The following is a 23,913-nucleotide window of genomic DNA, read 5'->3' on the forward strand; positions in this document are numbered from 1 at the left end:
CCGTTTTACTCAAAAGAATGTATTTGTAGGTCTCCTTCTTAACAACACTGTATAATCTAAAGTATACTGTGCTTAGAAAATACCTTAGGATGAGTGATAGACACATAAAAAATATAGGACATGTGCTGAAAAAAAAGGGGAGTGACGGTGGTGGGAACAGTCAATATTCAGTTTGAAGCCATACTTTATTTTTAATGTAGCTAGAAATATCCAGTAACTATGTATTTTTAAGCAGAAAAAAATTCCTTTACTTTTCCTTTTTATAGCATCATTGGCACAAGAAAAGGACATTTCTGGTGTAGAAATGATGTTATGATGTTGAGTTCCTAATGAAAGGAGTACGTACTTTATATTAACTTAGAAATCTAAAAGCACAGGATACATTTTCAGGAAAATAATTTTACTTTTACCCACTTATGTTAGAACATACTTAGGTAATGTATAAATCAAATAAAAAATCCAGCAGTAGCTGGTCCTGAGGTACTCACAGCACACATTGGAGATTTTGAGAATGGAGAACACACGTTAACAAAAAGAGCATCAGCAAGCTCAAATTCGGGTTTATACACTGAGTATTTCTAAAGGGTTTAAAACGCATGCTCAATCAGCAGTTTTTTCTCATTTCATTGATGCATTTCTATTTGCTTGTATACAGCAAAGGGTGAGAACCTGAATTAACTTATGATTTCAGAAATGTGTTCCATGGAGTTTACTTCACTGCTCCCACCGATTCCTCAAATAAGCAAAGTATAGGGGGTCTCATCCCTTGAAATTTCTGTTAAACACTGGCACTTTACATTGAAAGATAGTAAGCAGAAACCCAGCAATTCCTGTTACAGTGCTTGGACTTAAGTCTCATTTAATGTAAGAATTGGATGTACGACAGAAAATCATTTTCTTTATCCTTGGAAGAGAGGGAAGGAGAGTAGAGAGAGTTGCAGTATTTAAAAACTGAATAGAACAATGAATCTTTCACAATGCTGACAACTTCACAATGAAGAATCATCATGAATCTCATTAATTCTTCAGTGATTAGGAAGTCAAGTTTCCCTCTCTGTGTATCAATTAATTCAAACTTCTCCAAAGATTAATACTACAAGATAAACTCAAACTGCAATAGGTATTACCTAAGTAGGAGACCAAACATCAAAGGGAATCCCTTCTTCCAAGGTCCTTTGATATGTTACGATTTCACCAAAGAGAAAATCTAACACTTAAATATGAAATCTCTTTGCCAAGTAAGAAACTGAAGCTATTATGGGTATTACCCTACATTGTCACTATATTAAATATTAAACCCAGCGTTAAATATGCCTGTATAATTATGCTATGAATGATGATAGCAGTGATATTCGTGAAAAAGGACCATCTTTTTAGCCCAAGAAGAGTAGGAGGAAAAAACTGTGAAAACGAGCAGAAAAAGCGGACAAAGAACTGGGCATTTTCTGATGTGAAAAGGACATTTTTAAACACAGAAATACAAAAAGGAAAACATTCCCTTATTTCCCCTATGTGGAAATACGAAACAATTTATTTTAGGTATGAGACAAGAACAGAGCTAAGTAATCCAATTTTACTGCAGCATTATAAAAACCATCCCTTCACCACAGTGTAAGATTTAACTGCATGTGCACAAGGGGACATGTGATATAAAATGTAGTAAGACAGCTGCTGCCCTGCCAAGTACTTCCAGTCCCTCCCCAGGTCCTACTGCAATACTGGTGGTCCCAAGAATTCCAGAAGCAAATCATTTAAGATAGTAACAACAAAGCAATTAAAAAGACAAATCAAAATGCCTCAGTAACCATATGTCCAATTCAAACTTTATCTATTTAAATGCTCTATTTGCCTCCCACTAACAAATCTTTATTTCACTCAAACTTGTAACAATAAATCTTCCACACTGATGTATCTGACTTGCCTAATTAATTCAAAGGAAAAAATAAAAATCATTAGTAAAGAAAAATGTAGGGGTTAATACACCTTTTTAATTTTAAATATTTTTAAGGTTTAAAAATTGCTTAAAGTTTTAAATTTCTAGTAGGAAAACATTATCTGAATGAATACCCTAATGGCAAACCGCTGTAAAATGTTTTCAGCTGCATTTGGGGCAAAGGGGTAGGGATTATCTTCAAAGCACCCCAGCTTTCTTCATGAGAAGGTCAGAGGTACACTGGTTTGTATTATTGCAACATCCATTAGATGATCTAAGTTGCTTTTCCTCCAGCAGGGCTTTACGTCAGAAGGGCATTATGCTTGACCCCCAAATTTGGCCGACAATTTACTGATGAGATTCATAACCTTTGGGTTGCTCTGATATTTTGACATATTTGCCGGGTTCTGGGCCACATCCTGGAAGGCCACCATAACTTCTGGATCCTGCAAAGAAAGGTATATGTAGTATTAAAAAAATATTCTATGGGTCATCAATTTTTTATCCTAAATCCTATCTCTTAGACCTACAGTTCTGATATACAGCAGAAACCGACACAGCACTGAAAGCAGTCATCCTCCAGTCTTCCTCATGGCTAAATCAACTCAGATTTGCACAAGCCCCTGAAGCATAAATATTATTAATGAGCACTTCAAAGTCAAACTCAACTATGTCACTCAAGACAATTGAAAAAAAAGGTATACAATTTTGATAGAAAAGGACAACTGGATATAATTACCAACTATTGCAGAGTATTCCCTATAGACAGCTTTTTAAAAACTTAAACTACTCATTCTGAAAAACAGAAAATGAATGTCACGACTACATAATTCAGCTCAGTAAAATATGGCTATCAGAGTAACTTTAATATGTTCCCACATAGAATTAAGAAAGAAATGCTTTAATGATATAAAGTTCAACTTTGTTCTTCCAAGTCTTACCTGCATGGCTGCAAGGACCTCTGGATCACTAAGAATTTCATTGAGGCCAGGCATTCCCGGCATTCCAGGCATTCCCCCTGCCATTCCAGGCATTCCTCCAGGAAAATTACCAGGCATTCCCCCAGGAAAGCCGCCTGCAAGAATAAATGAGAGATCTGTATAGACACCAACCATATTCCCAAGTAGTCTGAGAGTATATTATTTCCTTCTGATAAAACACATGTGCATGCACAAAGAACAAGGGTGCTGCTGAACACTAAATAGTCTGAACATTCAAACTGGATGATACAAGATGTAATTTTTATCATCACATTTCCTCTTTAAAAATAAGGCTGTAAATACTTTTTCCCTAGTAACAAAACTATAGAGAAAAAGCTAATAGTCCCTTGGAATTATAAAATTAAAAAGTCTAATGTTGATATTGGAGAAGGAAATTGGCAACCCACTCCGGTATTCGCATGGGAAATCTGATGGACAGAGGAGCCTGGTGGGCTGTAGTCCATGAAGTCGCAAAGTGACAGAACACACACCAATGTTGACATATGGCAGAAACTGATACAATATTGTAAAGCAATCATCCGCCAATTAAAAATAAGTATTTTTTTAAAAAGAATAAAATTAAAAAGTGTAATAAGTCATCTTCTCAGTCTTTAATATTATTCATCTGTTTCAATTTAAAGTTAATTCGTGTTTTTTTCTTCTTAAAAGCAATATTCTTCTAAGCAGTTATTCCTTCAAGAACTACCCTAAATACATGTTATAAAAAGTTGTGGATTTTTAGAAGTTCCCTGGTGATCTAGTGGTTAGAATTTGATGTTTTCATTGCCGTGGCCTGGGTTCAATCCCTGGTCAGGGAACTGAGATCCTTTAAGCCACACAACGTGGCCAAAATTTAAGGGGAAAAAAAAAAAGCCTATGGATTTTTAAATCTTCACCCAAATTGCATCAAAATTTCTGAAAGTGAAAAAAAAGTTCTAACAAAAACCAATCTAATTCTAGTATATTTTTAGATTATAAACTCAAATTTTTCTACTCCATTTTTCACTACCATAAATCTTTACATTCACTGGAGATATTCTAAAATCACAATTAACACACTATAATAATATAGGGACATCCTAGAGAGAAATACAGGTAACATTAACATATTCTATGGATCAAGTCATTTTAAGTAAAGCTACTCTGAAGAAGAAATATATACAACAAAGTGATTTCCATCTGTCTCAACAATTCAAACACGCCCATAAATAACTAACAATCACAGGTAAGGAGACCTAATCAGATAAGGAGACCTGAAAACAACTTCTAGCTTCCTATGCTGCTGTGACTTAACTAGTCTCCACAAAAATTATTGACCCAAGGCAACAACGGTGAGCCAGTCTGCTTGTCAAATCTATGTAATAAAGCCCATCATACAAAAAATTATCTCAAGTGCTAGCCCACATTAGTGGTCATTTTCTAAAATAAGGAACCTGATATGAGGTATTAACCTATAAACAAAAAGTAAGCCATGAGCTAAAATTTATTTTTTTGCTTTTGCTCCAAGTCATCCCCACCCCTTTTCAGTTGCCGGCACATGACCTTTCACAACAGCAGCAACCTTTTCTAGCCTCTGATCACGTAAATTCTAAGTAGAGAGGTGGTGCGTAGCTGCCTCTATAACCCTTCACAAGAAAGCTAGTTACGTGGAAGCTGCCGATTCCCCATTACAATGACAAACTCAAAAAAAAAAAACTCTTCATCTTTACATAAACGTCACACTGCCTCAATTCAGAAAGTATCCAAAAATATACTGAGTACCTTTTAACAGCTCTTCTACCTGTATTGCAGAGGCCTCTGCTGGTGGCTCAGACAGTAAAGAAGCTAAAGAACCTGCCTGCAATGTAGGAGACCCAGGTTTGATCCCTGGGTCGGGAAGATCCCCTTGAGAAGGGAATGGCAACCCACTCCAATACTCTTGCCTGGAGAATCCTATGAACAGAAGGAGCCTGGCGGGCTTCAGTCCATGGGGTCGCAAAGAGTTGGACACCACTGAGTGACTAACACTTTCACTGCTACTATTCAAGGCTTGCAGGAAAATAATACACTGTACTTTCAATAACAAAATTTTACCAAGAATGAAACTTTCCCAGGGACTAATGGTACTAAATACACACATCTGAGCCCCAAAATGAATAATCCCCAATTATCTACAATATTAGGAATTTTAATTTTTCTTTCAAAATACCTGGAAAAGAGCCATACTGAGATCCTGATTGTCTTCTGGCTTCTTCCTCCTTTAATATGAAAAGGAAATAAATTACATAGTAAGAAGTCTGCTGTCCATGCCTACCTTATCCATACAAACCATGAAAAAACTGTAAAATAAACTAGCTAGAGGAGGTACAAGAATGACAAGTTTCAAAAGGCAGTACTGGGCTAAAGACAACATCCCATTCCTCAAAAAACCAATTTTCAATTGGATTCTCAATGAGGAAGTTATTACTTTTGGTGGGCTTCCCAGGTGGAAGCTAGGGGTAAAGAACCCGCCTGCCAATGCAGTAGACATAAGAGCAGGTTCAAACTCTGGGTCGGAAGATCCCCTGGAGGAGGGCACGGCAACCCACTCCAGTATTCTTGCCTGAAGAATCCCATGGACAGAGGAGCCTGGCAGGCTACAGTAGTCCACAGGGTCTCAGAGAGTCGGACATGACTGAAGCAACCTAGCATAACTTTTGGTAATGATTTTAAGTAGTATTTTTGACTTGGAACTAAAACTAAGAAATAGTGAGTCAATTTTAAATAGCTATGAATTCACTACTAAAACAGAAGGTATCATAAAACTCAAAATATCAAAAAACAAAGCAAATAACACTGCCAAGTTTTAAATTAATTACCTGGCCAGGAAGAAGTATTGATTTTAGGAGAACACAAGCAAGGATATAAATTGGTGCTATAAAAACTCACTTAAGAACTTGAAGACTAAGCAATGAAGAGAAGGAAAACCTCCTTTTAAGTAGTATCACTATCCTATAGAACTGCAGCCAGCTCTTTTTATTTTAAAAAGGCCAGGAATTAGAATGATATCCAAAAAAGTCTATCTACCATATCTCTCTTTAATGGTTTAGGTACAGAAATTTTACCCTCTGGGCTCTCTCATGTTCTTCCCGAGCCTTCTTAACCCTTTCTATTCTTTCTTTGATCTCACGCTCTTCACGTTTTCGCTCATACTTTCTCCGATGTTCAGCAATTTTCTGGGCCTAGGAAAGAAACAGTCACAGAAAAATGTCTTCTCTGAAAATGGAATAAGGTCAACACAAATCAATGGTTTTGTTAAAGTATTATTTTTATTTGGGGAAAGAGTAAACTTAACACACAGTTCTGAAAAATTAGGTTTATCTTACAGAAAAAGACCTAACTCAGGCACAAGGAGATGGTGGATAAATTTTGGATTAATGAGGCCACCATTAAAGGGTGTGAAGAGGCAACCATGTTTGGGCAGCTACAGTTCACGTGCAGGCAGCAGATCTTCTTAGAGCTACCATGACCAAGCAGGGAGACTTAGAACCTCAGTGATGAGGTGAGTGGGCTTCCCTGGCAGCTCAGCTGGTAAAGAATCTGCCCGCAACGTAGGAGACCCCAGCTCGATTCCTGGATCAGGAAGATCCCCTGGAGAAGGGACAGGATACCAATTCCAGTATTCTTGGGCTTCCCTGGCAGCTCAGATGGTCAAGAATCCAATGCAGGGGACCTGGGTTCGAATCCTGGGCTGGGAAGATTCCCTGGAGGAGGACATGGCAACCCACTCCAGTATGCTTGCCTTGAGAATTCCCATGGAGGGAGGAGCCTGGCGGGCTACAGTCCACAGGGTCTAAAAATTTTGAGTAGGACACGACTGAGTGACTAAGCACAGCAGAGGCTTATCAACTGTGACCCAGAGAAAAGAGGCTGGGATTTGAAGTTAGAGGAGTGTTAAAAATTTCAAACAATTAACTAGTACAAAGATGATAAACAGATGTCAGATTGCATGACAATTCTTGCCCGATACATGCCATGGGAAGGCAGAGACTGGGAACACATATAGCAGTTATTTCCCACAGTTTAATTATACTTAAGTTTTCCTCATCAATCAAATGAAGGGGCAAGGAAGAGAAGTATGTTAGTTTTAACTATAAGGATCAGCCAGGCACTAGTACACAGTACATGTCAAATACTTGGAATCTAGCATTTATTCATAGAATAGAAATGTAAGATTCATATTCAACTGTTACTTTAGCTTCTTCATGATTATTTAAAAACTTTGTGTTCTAGAATATTTCACTCAGTAACCTTGTTAATTTAGCCCTGTTACAAAAACAAAGAAAATCAAATCATCTGACAGATTAAATTTAATAAAACTTCCACAGTCTTTGAGAGTAAATTCTTCAGAATGGAATTTCACACAAAAGGAAAGATTTGCCATATAGATACACTAAGTTATTTTAACTAACAATTTTAGACAGAAATACAGACAGACCAGACTCAATCTTGGGTCACATTTTCTAGATTTTCTGTTTTCTCCTTTGCTATAAAGTTGATGCCCCCTTTACCATTTCTAACTTTCTGGTTATATCTTTGCAGGCCTGCAGAGCTTGCTGTAAATAACTGCATGAGAAATTAAAGCATGAAAACTCAATGATAGTTCCTGAATTCAACACAAATTTAAGTGATTACAGATTGTAACTTCTAATGGTCGTTTCTTTGCATCTGCAGTAAATTTACTGCCAAGGGTTAAGTAACAGAGCCAAGGAGTATCACCGTAATGACTTTCCCTTCCTTTACTTTAACATACCCTTGGTTGAACTTCCTTCAGCATTGCACTAGCATCTTCATCATAATCCAGCTTACAGGCAAGGGCAAGATCATGGGCAGCTTCTTCCCAATGGCCCAGAAGTCTGAAACAGATTTAAAGTCATTTTTGGAGGCCTTTATCCATATTCATTTATGTAGCACAGTGTCTTTTTTATAAAAATAGGACTGTAACAGAAGAGGTTTAAGTTAGATAATGAACTAATTTAATTATTACATTTCCACTCTATAAAAATTTAGTATGAGTTTATTTCCTCTATGGTAACTGGGAAGCTGTTTTACTAAAAAACGTTTAAAAACTTAAAAAAATTTCTTTTTAATTCAGAATATATTTTAAAAAATTATGTAGAGCCACAACTTTCAACTCATCAAAAACAGAATTAAGGGGTGTGGGGTGGCTCTGGGGCTAGGGATGGCGGTGGTAGCCGTTGTAGTGGCTCCGGAACCAGGAGGAGGAGCCCAGGGAGCGCCGTTAAGATGGGCTGGCTCCCAAGCCAGTGGGGAGGACACTGCTTCTTATTACAGCTGCTCAGAAGCGCCACTGGAAGCTCAGATGTGGGCGCTCCAGCCAACAGCACAGAGGGGTGCAAGGCAGTCACAAAGCCGCCCCTTCTGACGCCCCAAGGAGTAAGCCGACCCTTTCCAGGATCCAGAACACCACAAAGCAGTATGAAATCTGTTCATGAGAGGAGTCAGGAATGCCTTCCACCAAAAAAAGAGACCTCCCCGTGACCAACAAGGATATGGGGAGAACCACCAGCTGCTCAACTAACCACACACCCTCCAGCGATGCCTCTGAATGGTCCCCAAGGATTGTGGTGGCCGGGCAGAGCCAGAGTCAGCCTGGGGGGCAATGGAGCCGAGGCCATCACTGGTCTGACAGTGGACCAGTATGGCATGCTGTATAAGGTGGCTATGCCACCTGCCACCTTCTCCCCAACTGGCCTCCCATCTGTGGTGAACATGAGCCCTTGCTTCTCAAAAACAAAGAAACAAAAAACAGTTAACATGATGTGTATTTAACATGCTACCTTCTATATGCAGTAAGAAACAATACATGTGTACACATTTTATTTAAAATAGAAGATTAATAAGAAACTAAAGTTTGGTGAGTGAGTGAATGATGTCGCTCAGTTGTGTCCGACTCTTTGCAACCCCATGGACAGTAGCCCACCAGGCTCCTCCGTCCATGGGATTCTCCAAATGGAGTAGAGGATAGCAATGGAAATGAGACTTCTCTGGGTATACCTATTAACTCAGTTTTGACTCTTAAACATGCAAGTGTTTCACATACTCAAATAAGAAAGGACAGAAATAAAGCAAGCCCTAACCCTGAACACAAACAGAAATAAAAAGAGGCTACTTGTTTATCACATTGACAACATTAACCATGCAGGAAAAATTTATGCAAGTAATTTTTAAAATAGTATTTTGACTATATCTTAAGTGAGACAGAAGTATTCTAAGGATAAGAAAAAACTACCAAAACAAAAAAACAACCCCCCACTTAGAGGGTGTATTATTTCTTAAGGCACGATTCTAGGAGAATACTGTCAAAAAATACAAAAGGGAAAACATTTAACGCTGAATTTTAATTGAAAATGTCAGTATATACTCAAAATTTTTAAACTTTTCACCCCAAGAACATTATATAGGTTAACTGAAATGACAGTGATGATATCCTGGAAACAATAAACATACCTAGTGGCCAAACTTCAGTTTTCCACAAAATAGTCCCACTAAAACCAACCATGATTTCCTGAAGAAATGGTCTATTCCAAGTCAAAGTACAGAATGAGTTCTTGTACCAGAAGACAAAGAAATGCTCAAAGACAAATGGGGTCTTCAAGACAATCCACAGCAGTGCATGACCTTTCGTATACCCACAGAGCATTAATAACAATTTTCCAATCTTTTACCTGTATCTTTAACATTGTCTTCATAATCATTAGAGCTACTTTACTGAGTCACCTAATACAACAGGTCCCAAGCATGCTCACCTCCAGCTGCATCCCCCTTGAAGCACAGACCTTTTCCAAGCCAGTAAGACGTAAACAGCACAGGGCATTTCACCCCAAACCACAAAGATTTATCCACATATTAAACTTTGCTTTCAGGTCTGATTACTAATCTGGGTAAAATTCATTTATTTTCCCCTTTATCTGATAGTTCATGTTACCGAGCAGTGATTGAAGTAGTTTCAAGTTGCTGTATTCCTTCTTCCATAATATACTGGTTGTTTAATGTTAAGTTACAGTGACAAAGTCTTAAAATAAGAGAAAGTTTGTAAGACACTGATATAAAGTTACTCTCTTTTCTTAGAGATAACTTTCAGAAAAATCCTTGGCTACATGTGGCCAAAGATGTTAACACTGATATTCACTGAATGGAAGAAGTGAAAAGAATTCTTATTTTCTTACTTGTTCCGTATGACATAGTCTCTCAGTTTTACATATTAAGCATGTACCTACCACATTAGGTTTCTTTTTTTTTTTAAATAAAAAGAAGGTATATTAAAATACCAGATTTTAAATTTAAAGAGCTCTGAAAATAACTAGGTTCCGCTATTTACCTGTGTGCTTTCCCTCGCCACTTGTATGGCTGAGCTGAATCAGGATTTATTTCAATAGCTCTGTCACAGTCTCGGATGGCAGCATTTGGCTTCTGTAATTTGATGAAGACACTAAAAAACAAGTTTGGTATTAAAAAGTATTCATTTCAAACAATAACATCTTTAGGATTGCCATAGAAGCAATTCTATCTAAACAAATAAGCAGAAATTAGCTCTTTTATTTAGATTTCTCACCTGGCTCTCTTGGCATACAGAATAGCCAAACGAGGATTTAGCTTAATGGCATCTGTGAACAAGTCAATGGCTTTCTGTAGTTCACCTAAAGTGAAACAAGTTTATTGAGAAATAGTGGATAAAAAATATTAACTGTTTATCTCTTTTATTAGCCTTTCACATTCCCCTTTTAGTCCAGTAGAAGACTAGTTTCTAAATTAATACACAAAAGTAGCTCTTCAAAGCAAATCTTTACTAGACCTATACTGTAAGTCACCCAAGACAAGAGATAATTTTGGGGAACACAACCCCCCTTAAAAATATCAGAATACCACACTCTTGGTAAGACTTACTGACTTTTTAAATTAAGATAAAATCAAAGGCTAAGGCAATTTTATTCCATTAATTAATTTTCTTCTATCCATTAAAAGGATAAAATTAAACTTATAAAAAAGTACCCATACTACATTCATGAGGCTGATATAGAAATTAAAAAAAAAAACTAAACATATCAGAGACCAATAAACTATACATAGCAGAGATGGTTCACAAGCCAAAAAAAAAAAGGGGGGGGTGGACTAGAACTGACGAGAGACCATACCCATATTTTAAATTCATTTTCAATATCCCATTCTCATAATTGCTTCTTTTGTTTATTAGTACCTTCAGTAAAGTCAGTTAATAAATAAACATAATACACAGGAAACCAGTGAGACAAAACAAACAGTTTTAAAGTAAAGGCCACAATTCACTATGAAAAATCTTTACCCAGTTAACTCAAGTGTTAAGGACCTTAACAGAACTCATGAAACAATGCAGAAAAATGTTCTGTCTTATCAGTTACTCCTACAGATGTCTATTAGAAATTAGGTCTGGATGTCTAACAAGCAATTCACATCTACCACATTCAAAATGAAACTCTTAATTCCTACCCCATCTCCAAATCTATTCCCCTACCCTACATTCTCAACTAAACACTTTTTATATATATAATAGAATAACACAAGTAAATGTATTAGAGACAAAGATTTGACTTTATAAACTAAATGGCTCCTTCGTTCAGTCTAGTCTAGAGGTCAGCAACATTTTCTAGAAAGGGCCATTTAATAATTTTCAGGCTTTGCAGACTAACAATCTAACTATTCAGCTCTGCAGTTTTAGTGGGAAAGCAGCCTCCAACAAAACATAAATGGGTGTGGCTCTGTTCCACCAACTCTATAAAAACATGAGGTTGCAGTGTGCAAACTGCTGATCTACCCTCAAGCCCCAATTCTTGCAGTTATTCTTGACTGCACAATCTGAAACCAAAACTCCTTGTGTCTCTACTTTTAAAATGTATCTAGAATCTAACCACTCCTCATTCTGCTAGGTAAACAGAAATCCTATGGGGCAGGGCAATTAAGAAAAGATTACTGTGGAAAAGGAATGGTCAGGAAGAGAAGTGGCTGGGACAAATTGCTGGGTACAAATTAAAAGTTGAAATAGGTGAAGAAGACCTTTATACAGAAGCAGTAAAGCACAAGTAAAGGAACAGTGAAGGAAAGTGAGAATGGAAGATTAATATTCAAAAAGAGAACAAGGCTGGGACGGCAAATATGGGATCTGACTCTAGCAGCTCTAATGCTATAATTATCTTCAAAATGTATGCAAAAGTTAATTGCAGGTTACAAGCAAAGGAGTGTGTAACAATAAAAACAAGTTATAAGTACAAATAACCTAGGAACAGTGAACAAAAAGCAACAGAGACATTTCAGGTAGACAACCGATTAAGGTAACTGCAATAGTATAAAGGAACCTGAATAACAGTCAGTACTGAACTCATTCTAGGGCCTTCCCTGATGGCGTGGAAACCATTTTAAAATAAAACTTTAGTCATCTAAGACGATGGATGAAGTCCAAATGCACAACAGCATTATACAACAGCATCTATTCAGCAATGGCATTGTGACACTACACCACAGTTCTGAAGGGGTCTGCTCAGTACCCAATTAATAATTTGTTGTTATACATTTTAAGTAATTAAACAATATACTTAATACTATCAGCACTCTCCCATTCTGATAGGATTTTCTGAAGAGGTTCTAACATGCAGAGACTAGAACAAGACTGTTATGTCAATGGACAGTATTTGTCAAGGGTTTTACTATGTAAAAAGTTGAGGCTCACTGATCTAATACCCTTTGGGGTGAAGTCGTCCACCTTTTAAAGGCCTCTTGTCAGGGGAAAAACACTATAGTCAGGAAAGCACAGTCTTGGAGTGACAATCAGGATCTGTCTACACTCTGAGGCAAGATAATGATACTTGAGTGCTCATTTCAGCTTCTCTATCAATGGGCAAGAGCTGAGTGGAGAACAGGACACCTTCTTCTCCAGCACAAAATATTCAAAAAATTTAAATTCCCTTTCACTTTCCCATTATTAACAGTTACTGTAGCAGAAAATTAGAGAAGAGAATATTCAGACTACTACAGAAATATAGCAAAGAGAAAAAAAAAAAAAAACACTCACCATCATTTAGGGCATCAATGGCAGCCACTTTTTTATCATTTGCCTGATCCATCATCTCCTCAGTTATCTAGGGGGAAATTGAAGATCAACTCAGTAGAAAAGCAAAGAGAAAGAGGAAACAATTTGGATTTTCTTAGGGGTGTAGTAATCACAACTCCCATTTTCATTCATTCGACTCTGGTCTTCAGGGAATAAAGAGGATAATTATGATAAATAATTAGTAAGAAATTATACAGGACACATTTTAATCTTTCATACTAAACAATAAATTTCACTCCCTATACTCTGCCCTAGACATGATTTTTGCTTCCCTCCATCCCGATTAGAGCAGGTTTTTCCCACCCTAGTTTTTTTCAAATCTTTTCTAGTTATTCACAAGTATAGGCATAGCTTTTTTTAAATTGTACTTTGCAAAAAAACATTACACCTTTTACAAACTGAGGGTTTTTGGCAACCCTAGGAGTCTACAGGAGGTATTTTTCCAACAGCACTTGCTCACTTTGTGCTGTATTTGCTATGGTGATCTGTGATGTTATTACTATGACTTGCTGAAGCCTCAGATGGCCAATTTTTTTTAGCAATGAAGTACTTTTAAATTAAGGTATGCACATTTTTAGAGACATAATGCTATGGCACACTTAACAGACTACAGTATAGTGTCAAGAAAACTTCTTACATGCACAAAAAAATTTGTGTGACTCACTTTATCCTAAGGGTCTGAAACCTAACTCACAATATCTTGGAGGCATGCCTGTACTATAAAACCCAGTCTCCTCACAAGTGAAAAAGTTAGTTCCTAAGAGGCTTGAATCTTCACAAGAAAAACGTCTCATTCTTTTGGTCCAATAACCATCCATGAGCACCTATACTAGACAGAACAAGACACTGTACAAGATGTTGACACTACAAAGATTAGCAAATGTCCTACAAGAAGCAATTTAACAAACAAAAATCCACTCTATCACCATCACTATAAAATATGCTGGCTAATTCATTAAGAAAATGATTTGACAGATTTAAAAACTGGAAGGAAAATACCAAGCTGTCTTTATACCTATTGCTATGACAATTCAATGAAGTTCTCAGAAACAAAAGCTACATAAAATATAAACCCAGAGTTCTTCCACATCTGTAAAAGTCAATTCTAAAATACAATAGAAGAGGATACCATTCTAAGAGCACACCAGACTTTCAAGGGAGGGGAAGGGGTGAGAGATAAAATTCTGTTAAAGGACACAGATAAACACTATGCTCATGAAAAATCTATTGACTACATCAATCTAACCCCAAGTTACTCAATAAATTAAAAGCAATTCCAACAAAAATTCATACAAGTTTTGGACAAACTAAAAAACCCTTTTAAAAAGAACAAAGGAAAACACGCTTGTCAGATAGTAAGGTATCCTGCCCAGCCAGGATAATTTGCAAGATGACTTCAGTTTATGGCAATATGGTACACATGATACTCTGAACAAGTCTAAAGCACACCTTTCAAAAGCCATCTATGACCTAAGAATGTAGAAATCCTCAAAGAACAAGATTAAACGAAGACATGAAATTCAGCCAGGTGCCAGGCACTCCATTTGCTTTTAACACTATGGAAGGTACCAAACCTGGTGACCTTGCAATTCTGTTTTTGAAGATAGTGCAGGACACATGAACCAAAGTCTAGATTCAGGTGACACAATGAATGCTGCCTGCTCAGACAGCCTCCAGAACCAATCGGGAACCCCAAACGCCTATTCCAAACATAAACCTGTGCAAAGAGGGAGGGCTGTGCAGTGAGGCGAAAAAGAAATCTCCACTGAAAATTCATAACCACAGTCACATTACTTGTGTAGTTGAACATGCAAGGAAAAAACCATGAAAATTTAAAATGGCCCTTGAGTCAGTAGCACCAAATCAGAGTGTTGATGGAAGCAAACATATCCCTCTCCGGAGAAACACACCTTCTATTTAGGCCTCAAAAACTTTCCATAAAACATCCACACACACAGTCTCTCTCTCGCACGTGAACTACAATAAACAAAGTACCTCAATGAGCAAGAATCAGGAAAAACAACAGGAGAATAAGACCAGCAAAACAATGTGATAAAAAATTTAATGTGTTTTGAGACTATTTAGGCAAGATCTGAAAATGAGTAAGGAGCAAGACACTTATAAATAACCAAGTCGTCTTTAAAATAAAAATCAAAGCAAAAATATCAAAATGAAAAACAAGCATTCAAATTCCAACTTGATAGAACAGCTGATTAGACAAAGAAAGTATAGATAATTCATCAGTGTTAAAGAGATGGAACTTAATGATGAAAAGGTCTAATGTGTCTAACTACGGCTCCTGAGTGATAGCAGAATGGGAAAGAAGCCATTTTTGAAAGAGATACTAGCTGTAAATACTTCAGAGCTTAAAAAAAAAGTTAACCACCCTAGGATTTAAGATGCCTAGTAAATCCCAAGTAGGATAAATACAAAGTATTATAAACCTAGACACACTGAGATGAACACCACCATTTTACAAAGTAAGTATGGCAATGTTGAAATATGACAATATTAAGTAGTGATGAGGGCCTGAACCAATCTATTAAGCTATGATTAGTATATTACAGCATTTCTCAAGCTCGATTTCATTATCAACCCCCAAAAAAGCTTACTAGGCATTTTCCCCTTACTTCTTACCTCCTCCATTTTAATTGTGCAGACATACTCCATACATGTTAATGTGTTATGATCTTTGGAATACTACTAACCACTGTAACACCTAAAGGTTTTTTTCAAGATCCATCTCCTAAGAATCAATTTTCACCACCTTGAGATTAATATAGTGTGCTGTGACAAAATCATTTTAGAAAACAACTGGTACTAGATATCCCATTAACAGGCAATTTCACTTGTAGAAATGTGAGGTGAACTCTATGGTTTCAAGAGCAGTTCAACCAGATGTGAAACTGAAACAGGTTAACAGAAAACAAGCATTTTGTTAGAGTATGATAAAAAATACAGGGAGTTTTCCCAAATATTTTAAGTAACAAATGCTTTCCTAGATGCCTTAAGTCAGAGTAAGATTTAACATGCCCTTTTCCTAGGAGAAACACATCATAAGATAACTGCAACCGGTAAGCTTTCACAGTCCTGACAGCAAATAGAAAACAAGCCATTGACTTTACCTCTACATTTTCATCTCCCATTTCTTGAGGTGCATCAGTGTCTGGTTCAATCACACCTTCATTGTCAATTTCTGTCAAAGTTAAGAAAATGCCAATAAGAACTGTGCTATCCAATATAGTAGCCACTGGCCACAGGAGGCTATTAAAAACTAATTAACCTTGGCTTGTGTAACTGATGAACTGAAACATTTTACTCTAGGTTAACTTAAATATTTTACTTTGTTAGCTTTATTTAAATTGATATACTAAAATATTTTCTTGTAAAACACAATCCTATTGTTTTGGTAAGATTACATTTCATTTTAAAAGGCACATAATGTAAGGTTATGTTATAACATTGTAGTAGGTACCCTGCCAAGAGCAGAGTCACTAGTCCTTGTACGTATTACACACAGACACACCACTGCTTTAGTCAATTGCAACAAACCGAATCAATTCAAATACTCTGTTCTACATACCAAGACATTTACGCTTTTTTTTTTTTTTTAATTTTACGCAGATAGCGCAAGTTACTGTAAATCGTGGTAAAATATATATTTTTTTTTTTTACCATTTTCTGTCTGAAAACAGAACAGATAAATTTTAAACTAAAAGTATACTACTGACAGGGCTTCCCAGGTGGCACTTGTGGTAAAGAGCCCGCCTGCCAATGCAGGAGACAAAAGAGATTTGGATTCAATCTCTGGGTAAGAAAGACCCCCTAGAGAAGGGCATGGCAACCCACTCCAGTATCCTTGCCTGGAGAATCCCATGGACAGAGGAGCCTGGAGGGCTACAGTCATAAAGGGTCAGATACAACTGAAGTGACTTAGCACAGCACATACTACTGATACAGTATTAGGAAACATATTTAGCAAAGTGAATTTGATAAAAGCAGTTTCCTCTAAACAGTCAAAAAAGAATGAGATTAAAGTTAGCTACCTGAAATCAGAATTCACATCCAACAAAAAAAATTTTAATTAATTTTTAACAGGAACTGAGCTTGTGTGTGTGTGCACTCAGTTGTGTCTGATTCTCTGCCCACCAGGCTTCTCTGTCCATGGAATTCTCCAGTCAAGAATACTGGAGTGGGTTGCCATTTCCTCTTCCAGGGGATCTTCCCGACCCAGGGACTGAACTGAACTCTCATCTTCTTCACTGCAGGCAGATTCTTTACCTGCTGAGCCCCCAGCTTAGTTCAAGCACAAAATGCTTAATTTTGTAGGAATTATTACAGTCATGGTAATTTTCATAAAACTGTAAGACTAAAAAATATTTTACAGTAAGTAAAAGATCTGATTAAGCCCACAAACAACAAGCTCTTTCCAACATACCAAAGATCAAGAACCAATTCGAAATTTTAAAAATTTTAAGTATTTTTTTTTAGCTTTTAGATAGGTTCTATGAATTAAGAGACTATCCAATTAATAACTAGGGTATATATTTATAGTCTCAAAGGACCTCCTAATTTATTAAGAAATTTATCAGTCTGCAGTCTGAAAAAAAAAAACCAAATAAAACCCCAGGCCCATGACACATCAATTCTTCTAAACTGAACTAATATTACTAACATAGATGCAGATACTAAAGGAAAACAATTTTTTGGTACCTGATTCAGTTATTTGAAAACTTTTACACACATCTAGAAAAACCTGGGTATGTGACCCAACTTTTTCTACAAAAAAATTTTTTTTTTTTTTTACAAATTTCATGAAGTCTGAATACTGATCAAGTATTTCCAACAAAAATATAACATCTGCATTGAGATATACTTTAAATACTTAAATACTCTGAATGTGAAGACCTAGTATGAAAAATGGAAAAACAGCTCATTAATAATTTTTCCACACTGATCACATGTCGAAATGCTAATAACATTTTACATATTAGTCTAAATCCATTATTTGAATTAATTTCAACTGTTTTTAATTTTTAAAATGTGGCTACTAGAAGAAAACTTCAAGTTTCATATGTAGTTCATGCTATACTACTATTAGCACTGATTAGTATCTAGTACAAAAAATCAACACGGGATCATATTATAGTGATCATATTATATTATCAAATACACACTAACTACCGTCTCCTCACCTAGATCACTTTCCTCACTTGACGGTTCGTCTGTCTTTACGTTTTCCTCCGCCTTCTTACTATCTGTTTTTTCTTCCTAGCAAAGGGAAGGTAAACAATGCTATCAGCATTTAATAACACACCCAATACATATTCTATTAATTTATACATTTATATATATACTATTCACATGCATTACATTTCAGTTGTTAATGTTCTTTCTTGTTGTGTTTGGTACACTACTTTTAGTTTTCTATTTTTATTGCTCTTTTTAAGTTAAGTATAGGTCCACTCCCTTATCCAAACCATTTAGACAATGAGTTTTAGAATTTTAAAAATGTTAAGATTTTAGGAAGCTAATAAAGTGGATATACCACATATTATGCCTTACCAGGCACTACAGTCCACAACTCCCCATAATCAAACACATTATTACTTTTGCAAAATAAAGTTTTTAGCAGAGATACATATTAAAAACAATTTTATCTTCATACATATTTATCATATGGCAAAACAGCCTACCTAGGGCTCAGAATCTACCAAACCTGACAAATGACTCATCTAAAAAAAGAATTAACTATTTCTGGAGCTTTTACTTCTCTCATTTCACCCTTCAAAGATAACATTAAATAATAAAACGGCAAATTTTCTTATCAATTTAAGACAGCTAACGAGAAAATTCTGAGGGGAGAAAACCTTCTAGACATAGAGGCACAAAATAAGAGAAAAAGAATTCTGGAGAGAGCACTCTTCCCCCACCCTCATCTCCAAACTTTAGCTACTAGTAACCTCTCCGAGCAACCTCCCTACTGTACACACCTTTTTGGCAAATATGCTAAAGCAACACCCTGAATCACACTCAGAAATATCCCTCAGGTAGTAGGCAGAAAAAATAGAGCGCAACAAATTTGGGCTGTTTTTCCATTTACTTTCCAAATATTAATAAAGTACCTACAAAAATACTATACTACGTGCTAAAAAATGATGATAATTATGAATGAGAATTCCCCAGAGGCCCAAAGGTTAGGATTCACTGCAGTGCCAGGTTTCATCCTCAGTGGGGAAGTAAGATCCAGCAAGACATGCGGCATTGCCCTCCCCCACCCCAAATGATGAAGACTACAAATGCATACAATTACAGAGCTTACCACCTACAGCTCATGCATGTAACATGCATCCAGCATTTATTCTCACTTATTTTACAACACAGTGAATATTCAACCCCACATTCTAAGTATCAAATCAGATTACAGAGATTTGACTGCAAAATAGAAATTTTACCAAGATATTTCCAAGTGATTTCTTGGAGAAATCAGGGGTGGTAATTTGAGGGCAGCAGGTGAAAAACATTCCTAAGAAACCTGATAGTACTTTATCACTAAACATACAAATGAAATTCATAACTTACCTTGGTATTTTCTTCCAATTTAGTTTTATGAGCAGCAGGTGGTATTTTACCCCCCATGCTTGAGGAAGATGAAAAAAAAATATATTTAGAAAACTAAAATTAAATGTGCACCTTTCCCATTCTATTTAATGTGATAGTTATCAAAAAGAATCTTCAATTACTCAGTATCTTTGATAGTGATAATGAAAAATGGCTCCTGTGTACCAATTACTGAATCATTACACAATCCAAAACACTAAGTATGCATTTCAGCAGAGTGAAGGGATTTAATGATAAGGAACAAGCATACAAACAGGACAAGATTCTTTAAAAATAACTTTTCAAAAGAACATAATAATCAAATATGAGTTCTTTTCAGTTAAATTTTAATGAAGACACTAGAATTCTTAAACTAAGTCAGTTTCAAAATGCAGCATTCCAGAATGTATTTAGGATGACATCCAAACACAGTCCTAACAGTTTAATTCATGTTAAAATCTTGGGAGAGTATGGCAAAAACCACTGCAATATTGTAAAGTAACTGGTCTCCAATTAAAATTAAAAAAAAAAAAAAAAAACCAACCTTGGAAGGTAACAGTCCTCCCAAGGAATGCAGTAAACAAAATCTAACCCTAAGGAAAGATCAGACAAACCCAAATTGAGGTAAGTTCTATAAAACAACTGGCTCATAATATTAAAAATTGCCAAGGTCATGAAAATCAGTAGGACTGAAGTACTATCTCAGAACAAAGAGACATGACGACAAAGCGCAACATGTAATTCTGCAGACTAGATAATATTAATGCATCAGTTTCCTGAGCTGATGACTGCACTGCAAAGGACAGTCCTTGTTTGTAGAAAACACACACTAAATGGCACTGGGGACAGTGTTGGAAATAGTTCAGGAAAAACGTTCTTCATACTACACTTGCATTCTGTTTGCAAGCTAGAAACAGTTTCCAAAAAATTTAAAACTTGGGAGGAAAACCCAAGAGGGTTTATTCATAAACTAGATTTAGAATTTCTCACACTCCAAATTCTAGTTAACTACTGGAAGGTAACACCAATTTATAGGTACACAAGTTTTATTTTATGCTTCCAAGATTGAAAACAAGCTAGTTCCCTGTCAAAATTGCAAACTGGACTTTGTCAATACAGGCGTTTACGTAGGACTAGTGCAGAGACCTTCTCATGTGGAATCACAGACTTCAGTCATAATTCTCTTACTTTGGTAACATTCAGTCTACTTTGCTATAGTTACTGACACACGTGTACAAAAAACTGGGTGCTATATTCTAAATTCACTGACAGTACAAATGCATTCGGTTCACTTCATTTAAAATATTTGCTGAAACAAAGGTTTACTATATAGCACAGAGAACTATTGGAAAAGGAAATGGCAACCCACTCCAGTATTCTTGCCTGGAGAATCCCATGGACAGAGGAGCCTGAAGGGCTACAGTCCATGAGGTCATGAAGAGTCAGACACGACCAAGCAACTGACACATAATGGAAAATAATTTTAAAATATATGTATAACTGAATCACCTTGCTGCGCACCTGAAACTGTATTTCAATAAAATATATATATTAAAAAAAAGAAAAAGAGTATTTGCTGAAGAGCAACGGTCCATGTATTGTGCTGGAGAACAGAATACAAAGATACTCCCTTTTATCTTAAATTACCATAAAATTAAAGGATAAAAAGCACCTACAAGATAGAATGTAGACCGAGTTGTCAAATAGGAGAAAACAGCATCAGAGAACACTTCTGCCTCTAGAGAAACAAAAATATTCCAAAACATATTTCTGGGAAAGAATGTAGCCTCCCCAATTCCCACTAGCTACCAAGCCAAAATTTTTTCTTCATATTTCTTTGTCCAGTATATTAAACTTATAAATTCTTAAAACTAAATGAAGTTTAAAGGTATAAATAATGATAGAAATTATGGCAAATAAGCAAAGAGACTGTCTAAGCCCCGGTATCCATGACTAATTTAGTACTGGAGTGGAGGAAAACCTGAAATGGAAACCTAAAGTGGCATTAGGTTTAGGAATATTCTTAGACCTTCCAAGTCTCCACATTCAGCCCAATCTACTATTAACCTTGGACTGCTTTAAGAAGGCTGATATGAAGGCAGAAAAGAGAGGAATTAAAACACTTCAGAGACCACAACCATTTAAGTTTAAATTTAGATGGAAACAAATAACAAAAGCTTGTAGGTTAGTACCTCAACTTAAACGTTCAGAATCAGATGTGTTCAGAATCAGAAAAAAGACCCTTCGTTCCACACTTAAGCCAACAATTTAGTCTACCAAAAGAAAAATATAAAAAGAACCAGAAAGAAAAACTGGAATTACCTATGGGAAACATTAAAGTAAGACACAAGGTTATTATTTTTTTTTTAAACGACACCTGAGAGTATTTTTCAGACCTTAAATCATAATTCTCTTACACAGCGACCAGCTCTCCGGGATAAGTTACAACAATGTTCTCAGATACGCTTTAACTTTTCTTCAGGGTCCTCTCTACCCCTCTAGTGGTGGCACAGACCATGTATCCACTGGGTATACCGTTCACTCTTGATGCCAGTGATTTCTTTCTGCAGTATAGGTCCCCTTTTCCTGCAATTTTAAGAACTTGGACTAATTGTAGGCTCATTCCTCTCAAGAATGGATAATAAGAGGAAAGCACACAAATACCTTAAGTGACATTTTTGGATCAAGTTATGCAATAAACAACTAAAATCTAGATCTCAGTTTCTAGTCCTGAAAATCTAACTGCAACTCTTATGGGCTTTTTTCTGTCAAAAAGGAGAATTTGCAGAATAGTATTCTTAACTGTTAACAACTGTTACTAAACTACTACAGTAACTAACTGTAAGTGTGCTCAGAATTTTACATAAATATCAGGAGCAGAAATCTTACAGTAGCGAGAAAACTGGTATGCATAAACAAGGACTGAGAAACTGAAAGAGAAAAAAAAAAAAAAAAAGACTATCCCACCACAAACAACGTTGATGGATTTGAACTTAAATCTCTTCTTTACAACAAGCTCATTGGAAGAATTAGTCTTTCAAATGTTGGCTCATCATTGGTGCATCTTTCCCTATAAAAATCTTACTGAAGAAAACAGATCAATGTTTAGGGTAGTACCTTTTAAGGGTCTCGTTTCTTTGTACTGCCGCTACGTATCACCGTGAGATGCGATTTTGTATGTCATCTCTTTCAAATTCCTCACCAGAGGTATTGATTTTAAAAAATCATCTCGGGGAAGGGTTCCCTTGCTTCCTTAAGTTCCCCTCCAAAACGCAGAATACTAACCTCTAAATATCAAAATGAGTTTCTGTGTTTATTCATTTGTATTACTCAATAGACTGTTTTCATACTGTTTCATAGCTAGCATCTGGCACAATGCCTGTTCAATTAATTTTACGCTCGTAGCGACGTACTCTGGAGTTACAGATAACAAGAACAGACGGTGTTAACAAGCGGGTTCTTAAAAAATCATTTTTCTTTCAGTGTTTGAAGTGATGGAACTGCCACTACCAAAGGACAAGAAGGGATTCACAAAATAACTCTACGCACTTGGAATCGTAATCGCATAGTTATCACTTGTACCGTAACTTATTAACCACACCAATTTTTAAGAGCATAGTGCGTGTAAGAGTTGCTTTGTGTTACTGCGACCTCAACAGGACACCAGAGACGGCAAGAAAAACAACTCCACGCTAAAGAGCCGTCTTGCGGCCCTCCCCCCTCCCCGCCTCACGTCTACAGTGTCCAGGTCCCCGCAACACTCTGCATCTCCGTATTTCGACAAAGACACACCCCTGGACACCTCAGGGTGCAGGGAACCCAGCTCTGCCATTTCTTTCCGCGCCTCTGAACCATCTAAGCGTCCCGATCCTCCATTAGCCCCTCGAGGTGGCCTCCAGGGAGCGAGCCCCGCCGCCGAGCTCCCCGCTCCTCCGCCCCGCGCCAGCTCGGGGCCCAGCACCCGCTCCGGCCGTCCCTCTTCCCTCCCCCCAACGGTCCTCAGGCCTGGGTCTCACCTCTCCACCCACTCCCTCAGGAAGCGCATTTCCTCGGTGTGCAGAACGCTCGGGTCCTGCTTACACATTTTCACGAAGGCTCGAAGCTCGCTCACTTTGCGGGGGTCCATAGTTAAGCAGTGGCGGGAGGCGGCGGGCGCGGCGAGGGCGGCGGCCCGATTCCAGGCCCGGGCGCTACTTCAGCGTGACCGCGTAAAGGGGGCGGCTGCCGCGAGGCAGAACAGACTAGAACCTCCCCGGCCGCTGGCTCCGCCCACCCAACGG

The 23,913-nt window shown here is 37.1% G+C and overlaps 1 protein-coding gene across 1 annotated transcript; it reads right to left on the reverse strand.

Moving 5' to 3' along the window:
- Positions 1-1,502: 1,502 nt before the first annotated feature.
- ST13 (ST13 Hsp70 interacting protein) lies at positions 1,503-23,850 on the reverse strand. The gene is made up of 12 exons (XM_086402993.1): positions 23,650-23,850; positions 19,616-19,673; positions 18,229-18,304; positions 16,159-16,229; positions 12,995-13,061; positions 10,508-10,592; positions 10,274-10,384; positions 7,685-7,787; positions 5,997-6,113; positions 5,102-5,150; positions 2,875-3,008; positions 1,503-2,379 (listed from the first exon to the last, which is right to left on the reverse strand). The coding sequence occupies exons 1-12, from the start codon at positions 23,757-23,759 to the stop codon at positions 2,251-2,253; spliced, it is 1,110 nt and encodes a 369-aa protein (XP_086259119.1). The 5' UTR covers positions 23,760-23,850; the 3' UTR covers positions 1,503-2,250.
- Between the last annotated feature and the right edge of the window lie 63 nt (positions 23,851-23,913).

Source organism: Bos grunniens, chromosome 5, assembly GCF_055505025.1.
Source record: "Bos grunniens cultivar Pamir isolate PY7600 chromosome 5, Bosgru_T2T1.0, whole genome shotgun sequence".
Classification (NCBI taxonomy): Eukaryota; Metazoa; Chordata; class Mammalia; order Artiodactyla; family Bovidae; genus Bos; species Bos grunniens.

Excerpts from the sequence above, each read along its gene's own strand:
- ST13 (XM_086402993.1), bottom strand. The coding sequence starts at position 23,759 with ATGGACCCCCGCAAAGTGAGCGAGCTTCGAGCCTTCGTGAAAATGTGT. Across the intron at positions 19,674-23,649 it reads CTGAGGGAGTGGGTGGAGAG|CATGGGGGGTAAAATACCAC; the intron begins GTGAGACCCAGG and ends ATCTTCCTCAAG. Across the intron at positions 10,385-10,507 it reads CTGTATGCCAAGAGAGCCAG|TGTCTTCATCAAATTACAGA; the intron begins GTGAGAAATCTA and ends CTTGTTTTTTAG.